The 13,652-nt window shown below is 38.4% G+C and overlaps 1 protein-coding gene across 1 annotated transcript in view; it reads right to left on the bottom strand.

The window, feature by feature from the left end:
* The window catches only part of ptp4a2b (protein tyrosine phosphatase 4A2b), a 70,074-nt gene that overhangs the window by 23,795 nt on the left and 32,627 nt on the right, over positions 1-13,652 (bottom strand). Inside the window, exon 2 of the mRNA XM_061882469.1 lies at positions 46-328. Coding sequence (XP_061738453.1) covers positions 46-50 — 5 coding nt within the window. The 5' untranslated portion in view covers positions 51-328. The remainder of the gene's footprint in view (positions 1-45; positions 329-13,652) is intronic.

Raw genomic sequence — 13,652 nt, 5'->3', positions numbered from 1 at the left:
AGAAAAAGATGGAGAGACTATCCAAGAGTCATCCAATCAGTTTACCCCATTCAGGAGAGCTGTTTGTGATTGGCTGTTCAAAGAGAAAGCGGAAAGCAAAGTTGTGGCGTCGGCGGGGCAGTCGGGGGCCAAGGACTACGCGATATCCCAGGGGGGCCTTTTCAAAGTCAGCGGTTCCGAGTGCACTGGCCAGTCAAGGGGGTTTCTGGGTAGCGTAGTCCCTCGCGGGGCTGTCGATTCACTTCTCCACTGTGGTGAGGTGCTGTGCCTGGCAAAATTCCCCGCTCACACACGCCATATAGGTGCGGCCCAAGTCAACACAGAAAGCCTGCACACAGGGGAAGACAAAAAAAAAAAAAGGTGTAACTCAAGACAAAATTCTTTCCAAAAAGTCATATCTAATTTGGCCTAAATTGACCTACAAATTATTGCCGATAATATCATTGCAATAATTTTTTTTAACCCAATTCAACCACTGATTTAATGACAAGTACATCATTTAAAATGCAATTAACTCGTATTTCTCATGAATTTGAATATTGTAATTGGAATGTACCGTATTTTTGGGATTGTAAGTCGCAGTTTTTTTTCATAGTTTGGTCAGGGGTGCGACTTTTACTCTGGAGTGTGTGAAATTAACATTACCGTAAAACATCAAATAATGTTATTTATCTCATTCACATAAGAGACTAGGCGTATGTATATCAGCAATCCCCACACACGCACACTCATTGGATGGATCGACAAAGCATGGGCTTCAGTGACTACCGAAACCATCCTGTCCGGATTCAGAAAGGCTGGAATAATTAGAACTGCAACTAACGTACCGATAGAAGAAGCGCCGCATTGTCTACTTTTGGAGTCGGCAGAGTTGTTTAGAAGCGACACCGAGTTAGAAGATTTACAAAAATGCCCCAGACAGCAGCCAATCAGATTAAGCAGAAAATTAAGCCCATGTACAAGTTATGTACAACGCAACAAATCTGTTAAAGCATTTTATAAAGTGGCAACCAAGTGATTATACGATAAGTGGGAAAATCAGAGCGTAGTCTGCAGCGCTTGCTATGTAGCACAAACGTAGAATTAGCAGTTGCTAATTGGGAACCAGGCGTCAAACAGGAGCAATTTCCAAACAGGTCATTTGGAGGAAGTGTGATGGAAGGCAAGATTGCTTCATAGCTATCCCTGCCATGCCTGTATGGTTTGAGTTCACATTTACAAGGACTTATGCAGACCTCAAATAAACAAAAACAGGTAACAATAGGTAGGAATCAATAAATCAAACAATGCTTACTTATATAGCCCTAAATCACGAGTGTCTCAAAGGGCTGCACAAGCCACAAGGACATCCTCGGCTCAGATCTATTTTGGTTTCATCTGACCACATGAAATTATCCCAATCCTCTGCTGTATCATCCATGTATCCATTTTGGTATGAACGCAACTCGTCGTGTTTGGAGGAAAAAGAATACAGAGTTGCATCCCAAGAACACCATACCTACTGTGAAGCATGGGGGTGGAAACATCATGCTTTGGGGCAATTTTTCTGCTAAGGGCACAGGACAATTGATCCGTGTTAAGGAATGGATGAATGGGGCCATGTATCGTGAGATTTTGAGCCAAAACCTCCTTCCATCAGTGAGAGCTTTGAATGGTTGACCAAATACTTATTTTCCACCATAATTTACAAATAAATTCTTTAAAATTCCTACAATGTGAATTCCTGGATTGTTTTTCCACATTCTGTCTCTCACAGTTGAAGTGTACCTATGATGGAAATTAGACTTCTATCATAATTTTAATTGGGAGAACTGCACAATCAATCGGTGGCTGACTAAATACTTTTTTGCCCGACTGTAAATATAATTCACTTCAATACATGTGATTGGTGTCAGTTGATATCACTCGTGGATGATTGGAACGGGCAGCAATAAAACGAATTCCTAGTTTCTATTTGAGATGTTGCGTTTTCTGAATGAGTTTAATATAGTGTGATTTAAGTTGCAAAACAGCGTTGCTTTGTTTGTGCCATTGCGATTTGAACTCCTGCTAAAGCAGGGGTCGGGAACCTTTTTGGCAGAGAGAGCCAAGAAGCCAAATATTTTTAAAATGTATTTCCGTAAGAGCCATATAATATTTTTTTCAACACTGAACACAACTCAACGTGTGCATTTTCAAGTAAGACCAACATTTCCAGAGTATAATAGGTCTCTTATTCTAAGCTAACTGTGGAAGGGGCGTGGCCTGCGGGCCTGCAGCGAAGCGGGGTGTTGCCAGGGCCGACCTCAAAATCAGCGACAGGTGCGTAGATGGCCCAGTTGGGCCTTGTTTTCGAATCACCTGTCGCTCTGTTTATAAGCAGCAGCCAGGAGAGAGCGAGAACGAAAGAGAAAAAGACAATTGCTGGAAAGCAACTAAGAGACTTACTGAAAAATAAAAAAATATTGTAACCCTGGAACAGGCTCTCATGTCGGTGCCTGGTGGTCTGAAGAAACCTCAAGAGGGCAAGCCCCACACTAACCAATAAGAAATAAATTACTTCTTACCATTAACGCAACTTCTTGAACATAAAAATGCATGAGAATGTTTTATATTTTGAACGTTATTTTTGATTACAAGTGGAATTATTCATTATTTATCGTGCTGATCAATGTCAGCCCAGATTTATCCGAGAGCCAGATGCGGTCATCAAAAGAGCCACATCTGGCTCGCGAGCCATTGGTTCCCTACCCCTGTGCTAAAGAATACAAATTATGAAATGTAATATTTTCCCATATATGACATTAATTACTACTGTGAGGGACCCTGTAATTCCCAGCCCGAGTGGTTCCTGTTTACAAAATGGCGCAAAAAAAATCCCCTGGCTTTAATAGGCTCTTTGAAAGGGGCTCCAGACGCACACAGGTTCTGAAGAGCTGGTGCCAAGTCTTTGACAGTCTGAATCCTGCCGCCGCAAACTGGTTGGAGCTGTCTCGGAGCAACATGTGAGGGCGGGTCGGGGGCGGGGTGGGGCAGGGAGCGGGACAGTGAATGACGGTGGAAATGAATATGTACAGAAGGCAGAGAAAAAGCTTGGACTTTAGCACTGAGTCACAGGCCGTAGTCACAAGGTGAGGATTACAGGTTGGGCAAAAACGTCAAACAGGCGCTCCAGTCCCACGCTTCAAAGTTTTCACCCTGTTGGGCCTAACAGTTAAAGTGTAATCTAAATATTGAACACGATTGATTTAATCATTGATTCAGCTCAAGGTTTATGGCTCCTGAAAAGTACGATGTGTAGTAACGTGAACTCGGTGGCCTCTAAAAAGGGAAAGAGGACACCATGTCATAAGCCGTGTAAAAAGACGTGACTGTCTTGTGATTAAGAAATACAACGCAGACAAGTGAACTCCCCTGGTGAGTTTCAAAATAGGGAAGTGGGGCCGACTGTAAGTAATGGCATGCATTCTGCCGCCGCGTTTCCAGGAACGTATGTATGCAAATCATCTTGAGAGAATATGCAACCTGACACTGCGGTGACGCACTGTTTGTGGAACCAAATGTTTGCCACACAGGAAACGAGAAGCAGGTAGAAAAGTTGGCAGAGGTGTTCCTTCATTCAACTTCCACTATAAAGTCCATCACTTGCCTTCAATATGTCTTTGCAAGGTGACAACAGCATAAATGAACCCCAGCGCAATGCAGAACTGAAACTAAACCAGTATAAAGTTACATATGTTGTAGCTGTAGTCGGGGCATCAAGGGAACAAAATACAAACTGTGAAACTATTTCAAATTGAAACAGAGAAACAACAAAAGGAGAGAGAACTATCTCACTCACACTTGTATGCACGTACAACTAGGGCTGGGCGATAGATCGATGTACTCAATATATCGCGGGTTTGTCTCTGTGCGATATGGAAAATTAATATATCGTGATATTCGAGTATACGTTCTCACGCAGTTGCTTTTAGCGGAGGACATTACACTACAGGCTATTCCCACTCTTTCTTATCTCTCTTTCTCACAGAGACTTAAACAAGCAAGCGCACCTTCTTACGTAAGTCACGCGTGCAACGCTTAGCGTCGTTCTACTTCTTTTCGGACATGTTATAATGAGAAATGAAAATGTGTAATTATAAAAATACATGTTCGAAATAAACACAAAAACAGAAAACAAAACTGCCAGCGGATACATTTTTCCACTCTTTCTTATCTCTCTTTCTCACAGAGACTTAAACAAGCGCACCTTCTTACGTAAGCCACGCGTGCAACGCTTAGCGTCGTTCTACTTCTTTTCGGACATGTTATAATGAGAAATGAAAATGTGTAATTGTACAAATACATGTTCGAAATAAACACAAAAACAGAAAACAAAACTGCCAGCGGATACATTTTCCCACTCTTTCTTATCGCTCTTTCTCAAAGAGACTTAAACAAGCGCACCTTCTTACGTAAGCCACGCGTGCAACGCTTAGCGGATACATTTTCCCACTCTTTCTTATCGCTCTTTCTCACAGAGACTTAAACAAGCGCACCTTCTTACGTAAGCCACGCGTGCAACGCTTAGCGTCGTTCTACTTCTTTTCGGACATGTTATAATGAGAAATGAAAATGTGTAATTATAAAAATACATGTTTGAAATAAACACAAAAACAGAAAACAAAACTGCCAGCGGATACATTTTCCCACTCTTTCTTATCGCTCTTTCTCACAGAGACTTAAACAAGCGCACCTTCTTACGTAAGCCACGCGTGCAACGCTTAGCGGATACATTTTCCCACTCTTTCTTATCGCTCTTTCTCACAGAGACTTAAACAAGCGCACCTTCTTACGTAAGCCACGCGTGCAACGCTTAGCGTCGTTCTACTTCTTTTCGGACATGTTATAATGAGAAATGAAAATGTGTAATTGTACAAATACATGTTTGAAATAAACACAAAAACAGAAAACAAAACTGCCAGCGGATAAATCGCCAATAAATCACATTCGTCGTCTAATTCGCCATGACTTAGAAAAAGCAGAAGAAATAAACAAAAAAATGCTTCTTTTTGTCGCTGTTTTTTAATGTCATAGATAGGGATGTAACATTACGATTGTTAAATTCCCTATGATTATTATTAACGTTTTAAATGAAAATGATAAAATCCTGTTGATTATCGTGCTTTTAAATAAACTCAAGGCAATACTGCGCATTTCCTGAAGAAACAGCTAACACGCTAACATATCAAACATTAAGCAATCTGGTCCAGATTTCATGAATTTTAAGAGTTACACTCAAGACAATTAATCAAAACAAACAGAATAAAATAAAAGCTTTTTGGTGTTTTATGGGCGGAAATGGACATACGTGAGTCAGCGCGACCGACACTTAACAACAAGGGTAAAATGGCTGTGGTCACTGCATCAACACTGCGAGCAAAAACATCAAAAGTATGGAAACATTTCACCCTAAACATGTCAAACAGTAATAGCCTGACGCTTTTTTTTTGCAAAGCGGGTTTTGCTTTTCATGGCGATACGGCTGGAATGCAGAATGTGATTGAAAACATGCTGGGACATCTGGAGAACGTGGTCGGCAACTCTCCACCGCAGAATGGTTAGCTTGTTAACCAAAGTGTGTAAAAAAAAAGCAAACACATCCACCAGTTCAACTTCGTCTATATACCTGTGTGCAGGGTTCTAGAATCATCAACATTACCTCTGCCTATTTTAATAGTGCATTTTAGTTTTAATACTATATTATGTTTATGTACCGCATTTTTCGGACTATATGTCGCAGTTTTTTTTCATAGTTTGGCCGGGGGTGTGACATACACTCCCGAGCGACTTATGTGTGAAATTATTAACCGTAAAATATCAAATATTATTATTTATCTTATTTGCGGAAGAGACAAAGAAAATATCCGCAATCGTAACACACACGTCAGCAATTGTCACACACACGTGAACCAATAAGAATTCGGCGGGGGAGGGTCATGGCAGAAGTGCATTGTGGGTCATGGAATGCTAACTGCTATATGCTACTGCCGTAGCTATTAAAATTTATAATTTTATCGTTGGCGGTAACTTATAAAAACTGAGAAGGGCTGAACAAAAATGGCACCGAAAAGGAAATCATATACTGCAGATTAGACGATATTAAATCATATTTATCTCATTCGCGGGAGAGACCAAGAAAATGTCAGCAATCGTCACACACACGTCAACCAATAATCAGTTGGTTATTTATGAGTCATATAACGTACACTTAGTCAGCCTGTTGTTCACTATTCCTTATTTATTTTAAATTGCCTATAAAAAATGCGACTTATACTCCAGTGCGACGTATATATGTTTTTTCCTTCTTTATTATGCAATTTCGGCCGGTGCCACGTATACTCTGGAGCGATTTATAATCCGGGAAAAAAGGTAGCAAATTTTTCGGAGCAATTCGCTCCGGACTATAAGTTGCACCTGCCGAAAATGCAAAATAAAGAAGGGGAAAAAACATATATAAGACGCACTGGAGTATAAGTCACATTTTTTGGGGAAATTTATTACATAAAACCCAACACCAAGAATAGACATTTCAAAGGCAATTTAAAATAAATAAAGAACAGTACACAACAGGCTGAATATGTGTACCTTATAACCAACGGAAAAGGTGCTGGTATGTTAACGTAACATATTATGGTAAGAGTCATTCAAATAACCATAACATATAAAACATGCTATACGTTTACCAAACAATCCGTCATTCCTAATCGCTAAATCCCATGAAATCTTATACGTCTAGTCTCTTACGTGGATGAGCTAAATAATATTATTTGATATTTTATGGTAATGTGTTAATAATTTCACACATAAGTCGCTCCTGAGTATAAGTCGCACCCCCGGCCGAACTATGAAAAAAACGACTTATAGTCCGAAAAATACAGTATTTCATTTTTGAAGTCCGAAGAAAATCACTGGTACAATTGATGGCTTGCTTAAAAAAATGGACAAAAATCTAATACGTAGTAATGAGTCTATAAATAAATACTTCTGAAGTACTTTACACCTACATCTTCTGTTCACTGCTCGCTGTACATATCCTTCAAAGTCAAACCTACACTGTAATAATGTCCATTTCTCAGATGACATAATTGTTGATGACTGAAGTGCTGATAGCAACCAAACCTAACCTCCTCCACATCCAACCCACCGGATTGTAATTAATGTAAATAATTCAATGTATTTACTCTGATGATTAACTTGTTTGATGACTGTATTATTATAGTTGTACTGTGAATTGATTAACGTGTAACCCAGACTTAAACATGTTGAAAAACTTATTTGGGTGTTACCATTTAGTGGTCAATTGTACAGAATATGTACTGTACTGTGCAATCTACTAATAAAAGTTGCAATCAATCAATCTCAAGCTGAATTAAAAAGCCAAAGACTAAATAAGAGCCACATCATAATAGATATTACAATTCGATATTAGGGTTGTCGTGAATAAAATGATTAGTTATCATGGCATTGTTGAATATTTTGAAAACATTACTTTCAAACACATTGAAATCTTTTAACACAGTTTTTTTTAAGATAAAATAATAGTTAGAAAGTTACTATTTTGCATGGTTTCTGTTTTTTATGATTCACTGCTAGTATTGGAAAATCTTACGTACATTTTAAACTTTGGTTTGTACTGAAGCACTTTAAGATGTAATTATATGAAAACTGCACCTCCCACAATCCCGAAATGGAGAAACATTAGAAAATGGATGGATGGAAAAGTGCATAACAAATAACATGTATTTATTATTATTAATATTTACTGTTGTGTTGTGCTACAATGTTCAGCAACCCTTGAACACACCATAAAAACCCCTCTGTCTCGTATTCCGCTGAATATGGTACAATCACAGCTTCTAAGATCAATAAGCAAAGTTAAAATATGTGTTTATATGAGTTTAGGTAGGGGTATGTCTTTTCTTACTGGGGAAAAACGATGTCTCTCGTTTTCATGTTAGCATTTAAGCTAGCGAGCCGGCGCAAGTCAGTCCGCGAGTTTATAAACGTGCAGTTATCAATTGCGGGTTTTTTTTCTCTAATTGTAATCTAAGATCTATTGGAAATTTTACCGTAGTTATCCTTAATATTGTTTAATCATACCAAGTTACCAAACTCCTAAAAAATCTTAAGATGAATTAAAAAGCCCATGGCTAAATAGGAGCTAAGTGCATATTATCGGATTAGTTGACAAATCGTTAAGATAGTCAATGACTAGTTGAACCAAATTAAAATGCCATTGCTACATTTTTCTTGTTTTTCACTTGAGAACTGTATTTATCGGAGAATGACATGCTAGCAGATTGCAGTTTAATATAGAAATCATTAAATACAAACTAGCTCGGCAGCAATTTGTTCCTTAAGTGTACAGAAAAAAACCCCAACTTAACTATAAAACAGGGCAATATATCGATATACTCGATATATTGCGAGATAGAAAACGACTATATTGTGATATTCGAATTAGGGCTGGGCGATATGGCCTTTTTTAAATATCACAATATTTTTAGGCCATATCGCGTTATACGATATATATTACGATATTTTGCCTTGGCCTTGAATGAACACTTGATGCATATAATCACAGCAGTATGATGATTCTATGTGTATACATTAAACATTATTCTTTGTACTGCATTCATATATGCTACTTTTAAACTTTATTGCAGAGAGGGAAATCACAACTAAGTCAATTGACCAAAACTGTATTTATTAAACAGTTATTAAGCAATGGTACAAAAATTCAAGTCATTTCCAAAACATAAATTGCAAGATGTCAGAGACATTTCAAGTGTCAAATAAAAATGAGCTGCATAATAGGAAATCAAATAGTATTCGTCCTTCACTGTGTTATGTTAAGGTTGGGAAATTCTTTTCATTCTCAAGTGAGTGACTTTATAAATGATGCTACATATTAGCAGTAATGCTACTTTTTATAGCAACGCTTTTCCACCCCCACTTGACAAATTACGGTTGTCTGTTCGACATATATTTATTTTATTTATTTATATTCCGTCTTGAAGCCGAACCACCGCCAGACGATGGAAACCCAGCTGTTTTTATTGGGAATTAAGTCTTCCATCATTTGTTACCAGATCAGCACCATCTTTCTCTCGTACAGCTACGTTAGCCACGCCGCTACCTCTCTGCTCTGCGAGGGCGTGTATGTGACGTATGACGTGACAGTTTATGACGTATGTAAGAATGTGCGCCTGCTTGTCTGAAAAGGAGACACAGGAAAGAGCGAGAGCCTGAAGTGTACGCCCGCAGCTAAAAGTCCTGCGTGAAAACGTATACTCGAATATTACGATATAGTCATTTTCTATATCGCACAGAGACAAACCCGCAATATATCGTATATATCAATATATCGCCCAGCCCTAATTCGAATATACGTTCTCACGCAGTTGCTTTTATCTGCGGGCATTCCACTACATGCGTTTCCCACTTTCTTGTCTCTCCTTCTCACAGAGACGTAAAACAAGCGCACGTTCTTACAAAGGTCACACGGTCCCGCGGAGCAGAGGGGTAGCGACATGGTAACGTTGTGATGCCAAGGGTGCGGTGCGGGTGGTAATACGAGAGAGAGAAGGTGCAAATCTGGTAATAAATGAAGGAAAAAACAGCACAGGATACATCTTCTGGCGGTGGTTTTGCTTCAAGCGGCAATATGTGGAACAAGTATGCAGCAAAAGTTTTGCTACAAAAAGTAGCAGCACTGCTAATGTGTAGCATAATTTGAAAAAACACCCGCTAGAGAATGAGGAGTGCATGTCAACATCTCCGGCCGGTGCCACACCAACAAAATGCCGAAGCAACTATTTCCAGATAAACACCGTATGAAAAAAAAAAACTCTACAACAGGAGATAGCGTCCGCAGGATCCTACCACATAGCGAAGGACATACACTATTTCATTTCCTATTATGCAGCTAATTTTTTTTTGACAGTTATTGAAATATCTTATGTGACATCATGCACAAAAGTGCGCTTTATTTTTTGTAACTATTGTAGTGGCGTTCGGTATAAAAAGTACATTTTAATTAAGTGTTGTTTTGCTAAGTCATCTTGGTGACATCATGTATTAAAGTGCACTTATAAGCTTGTTTTAAAATGTCTCTGACAATGTTGCACTTTCTGTTTTGGAAATGACATGAATGTTTGTGCCACTGCTTAATAAATAAACTTTTGGTCAATTGACTTACCGTATTTTTCGGAGTATAAGTCGCACTGGAGTATAAGTTGCATTTTTGGGGGCTATTTGATAAAACCCAACACCAAGAATAGACATTTTGAAAGGCAATTTAGACTAAATAAAGAATAGTGAACAACAGGCTGAATAAGTGTACGTTATATGACGCATAAATAACCAACTGAGAAGGTGCCTGGTATGTTAACGTAACAGATTATGGTAAGAGTCATTCAAATAACTATAACATATAGAACATGCTATATGTTTACCAAACAATCAGTCACTCCTAATTGCTAAATCCCATGAAATCTTATACGTCTAGTCCAGGGGTCGGGAACCTTTTCGGCTGAGAGAGCCATGAAACACAAATATTTTAAAAAGTATTTCCATGAGAGCCATATAATATTTTTTTTAAACACTAAATACAACTAAATACGTACATTTATAAGTAAGACCAACATTTTTAGAGTATATTAAGTCTCGCATCTTTTAATAACATTGTTATTTTTAAGCAAACCAATAATTAATAAAATACTTGTTGAACAGGTGCGGTAGAAAACGGATGGATGGATTAAAATGCATGAGAATGTTTTATATTTTTGACGTTATTTTTAACACTGTGATTACCAGCGGAATTATTCATGACTTATCGTGTTAAGTAATGTCAGCTAAGATTTATCTGAGAGCCAGATGCAGTCTTCAAAAGAGCCACATCTGGCTCTAGAGCAATAGGTTCCCTACCCATGGTCTAGTCTCTTACGTGAATGAGCAAAATAATAATATTAGATATTTTACGGTAATGTGTTAATAATTTCACACATAAGTTGCTCTGAGTATAAGTCGCACCCCTAGCCAAACTATTTTTTTTTGTTTTGTTTTGTCCAGCTTCTCAGGCAAATCATATAGTTGATGTAGATGCCCATATCGGCTGTTCAGATTTACTTTACAAAAGAGAAGTGTAGAATACTTCTCTTGTTGCCTCATTTGAATTTGACTTTATTAAATGTATTCATATTATAATTTGGTGCAGCCAGGCCGGAGCAGGAGGGGATAGAAAGAAGAAAAAAAGGAAGACAGAGGGGGAAATTGTGGGGATAAGAGGGGGATTAGACAGAGAGACAAAAACAACAACAGCAACACAACAATAACAACAAAAACAACAATAGAACAAACCGACCAAACTATTAAAAAAAATGATGACTTCTAGTTCGGAAATTTACGGTAGTTGTGATTTCCCTCTCTGCATGAAAGTTTAAAATGAGCATATATTAATGCAGTATGAAGAAGAATGTTACAATGTACACATAGAATCATCATTCTGCTGTGATTATATGCATCAAGTGTTCATTCAAGGCAAATTACAGATATATATTGTGAATCGCCTAGAAAATATCGATATATTAATATGAAAGGCCGTATCGCCCAGCCCTACATTGCAGTGTTCACAAATAAATACATCTGTATGTACAGTGTTATGTATGGAGTATAAATAAAACTGGGAGAAAGGTCATCTGAGAAAGACAGCAACCTAGTGAAAGCTCCCTTGACGAAAGCTCCCTCAGTGCTCACCACATGCTTTTCACTGTCCGGGGGAGGGGGGGGCATTAAAAAAAAATAGCGTATGTGTGGATATTGAATTCGGGTAGAACTTCCCGAATCAGCTGGCCTCCAACAAAAATCAACAGTGAGTGAAGAGAAAGAACAGAGAGCGATAGAGTGAAAGTAGGATTGTGAGAGTGCAGAAAGAAGCTGCGCTGGCTGATAACGGGGCGCCGTATCTCTGAGCACAAAAGGACACGCAAACCTAAACAGGTGATAGCGTCACTACAGAATGGGAACTGGGTCAGGGGTGCGCTGCAACTGCCAACTCATCGGTTTAGGTCGTCGTCTTGTAAAAAAAAAAAACCCCAACTACAACTTATAACAATTACTCATATTGTTTGTTGTTTTTTAAGTGGGCATTTTGTGTTTTGCGCAAGAGGGATATTATTTTCCCAAATCTTTGAAAAGAAATGTCCACTGAGAGAACGCCGGTTCTCAGGATATACACCAGGGATATTCAACTAAATTGTTTTGGGGGCCACATTTCCAGAAAGCAAGGCGCTGGGGGGGGGGAACAGACTCCTCTCCCTTCACTGTTGGTCCTATTTTGTATGTGTTCACTACTGTACACTACTGATCTAGGTCTACTATTATTTGTCAGGGTTACAGATGTATGCTGCAGTTTTTAAGGCTCATGCGTGAAAAGATAGTCAAAGATCATCTCTGCAACAGCACTCTGCAATGTTTTTAAGAATCTTAGGCAAAAATGTGAGACGAACACAATTAGTTTTGTTGTTTTAACTGAACTCGCAAGCCAGCTGACTCGCCCAAATGATGAAAAAGAGAGGACCTAAGATGGAACCTTGAGGAACACCATTAGTATGACTCAAGTTAACACTTGGCGAATGACTGCATCTGAAGTAAACAAGCAACACCCTAGTCACATAAATGACATCACGAAAATAAACACATCTGATCATCGACCAAAGCTGCAGGATTTTGGGGGAAAAAACAAATTTTCTCTCCCGAATTGCAATTGCAATTAGAATTGCAATTTTTATATTTCATATGTATAAACGCATAAAACTGGGAGAATAAGGAGTGAAGAAAGACATGTTACTTTTACCCTGCCTTACACATTATTGTCTCAAGGTGCTACACATTAAAACAATATGCAATTATTTACTTGAAAAAATATATCGCTGTATGCAGACAGACTCCGAGCTTTTGTCTAAATCATGCTCCTAAACTGAATAATTAAGCGATAAAAACTTTACAGTGTTTATAATGCAGTATAATTATATTACTTTATCTAATAACTGAAAGTCAATAAAAGACTGCGTTTACTTGATCTACTTACTGAAACAAACTACAGTACTGTTTTACTTCATTACTTATTTGGATAAGTAGTCTTGCGTTCCTATTTTAGTGTCTTTCTCTTTTTTCGTTTTTTTCCTGTAGCAGTTTCATGTCTTCCTTTGAGCAATATTTCCCGCATCTACTTTGTTTTTTCAAGGAAATTTCAGTGTTTTTTTTATCCTTCTTTGTGGGTACATTGTTGATTGTCATGTCGTGTTCGGATGCACATTGTGGACGCCGTCTTTGCTCCACAGTAAGGTTTTGCTGTCGTCTAGCATTCTGGTTTTGTTTACTTTGAAGCCAGTTCAGTTTTAGTTTCGTTCTGCATAGCCTTCCCTAAATTTCAATGCCTTTTCTTAGTGGCACTCACCTTTTTGTTTATTTTTGGTTTAAGCATTAGACACCTTTTTACCAGCACGCTGCCTTCCGCTGTTTCCGGCTGTCACCTACTGATACGGAATGATATTACACGGTTACTCTGCCAAGCTCTAGACAACACCGACACTCAACAACAACACATCATTTGCAGATTATAATTACTG

The sequence above is a fragment of the Nerophis ophidion genome, linkage group LG21, assembly GCF_033978795.1.
Source record: "Nerophis ophidion isolate RoL-2023_Sa linkage group LG21, RoL_Noph_v1.0, whole genome shotgun sequence".
In the NCBI taxonomy this organism is placed as follows: Eukaryota; Metazoa; Chordata; class Actinopteri; order Syngnathiformes; family Syngnathidae; genus Nerophis; species Nerophis ophidion.
This window is presented reverse-complemented; position numbering and strand designations above follow the sequence as displayed.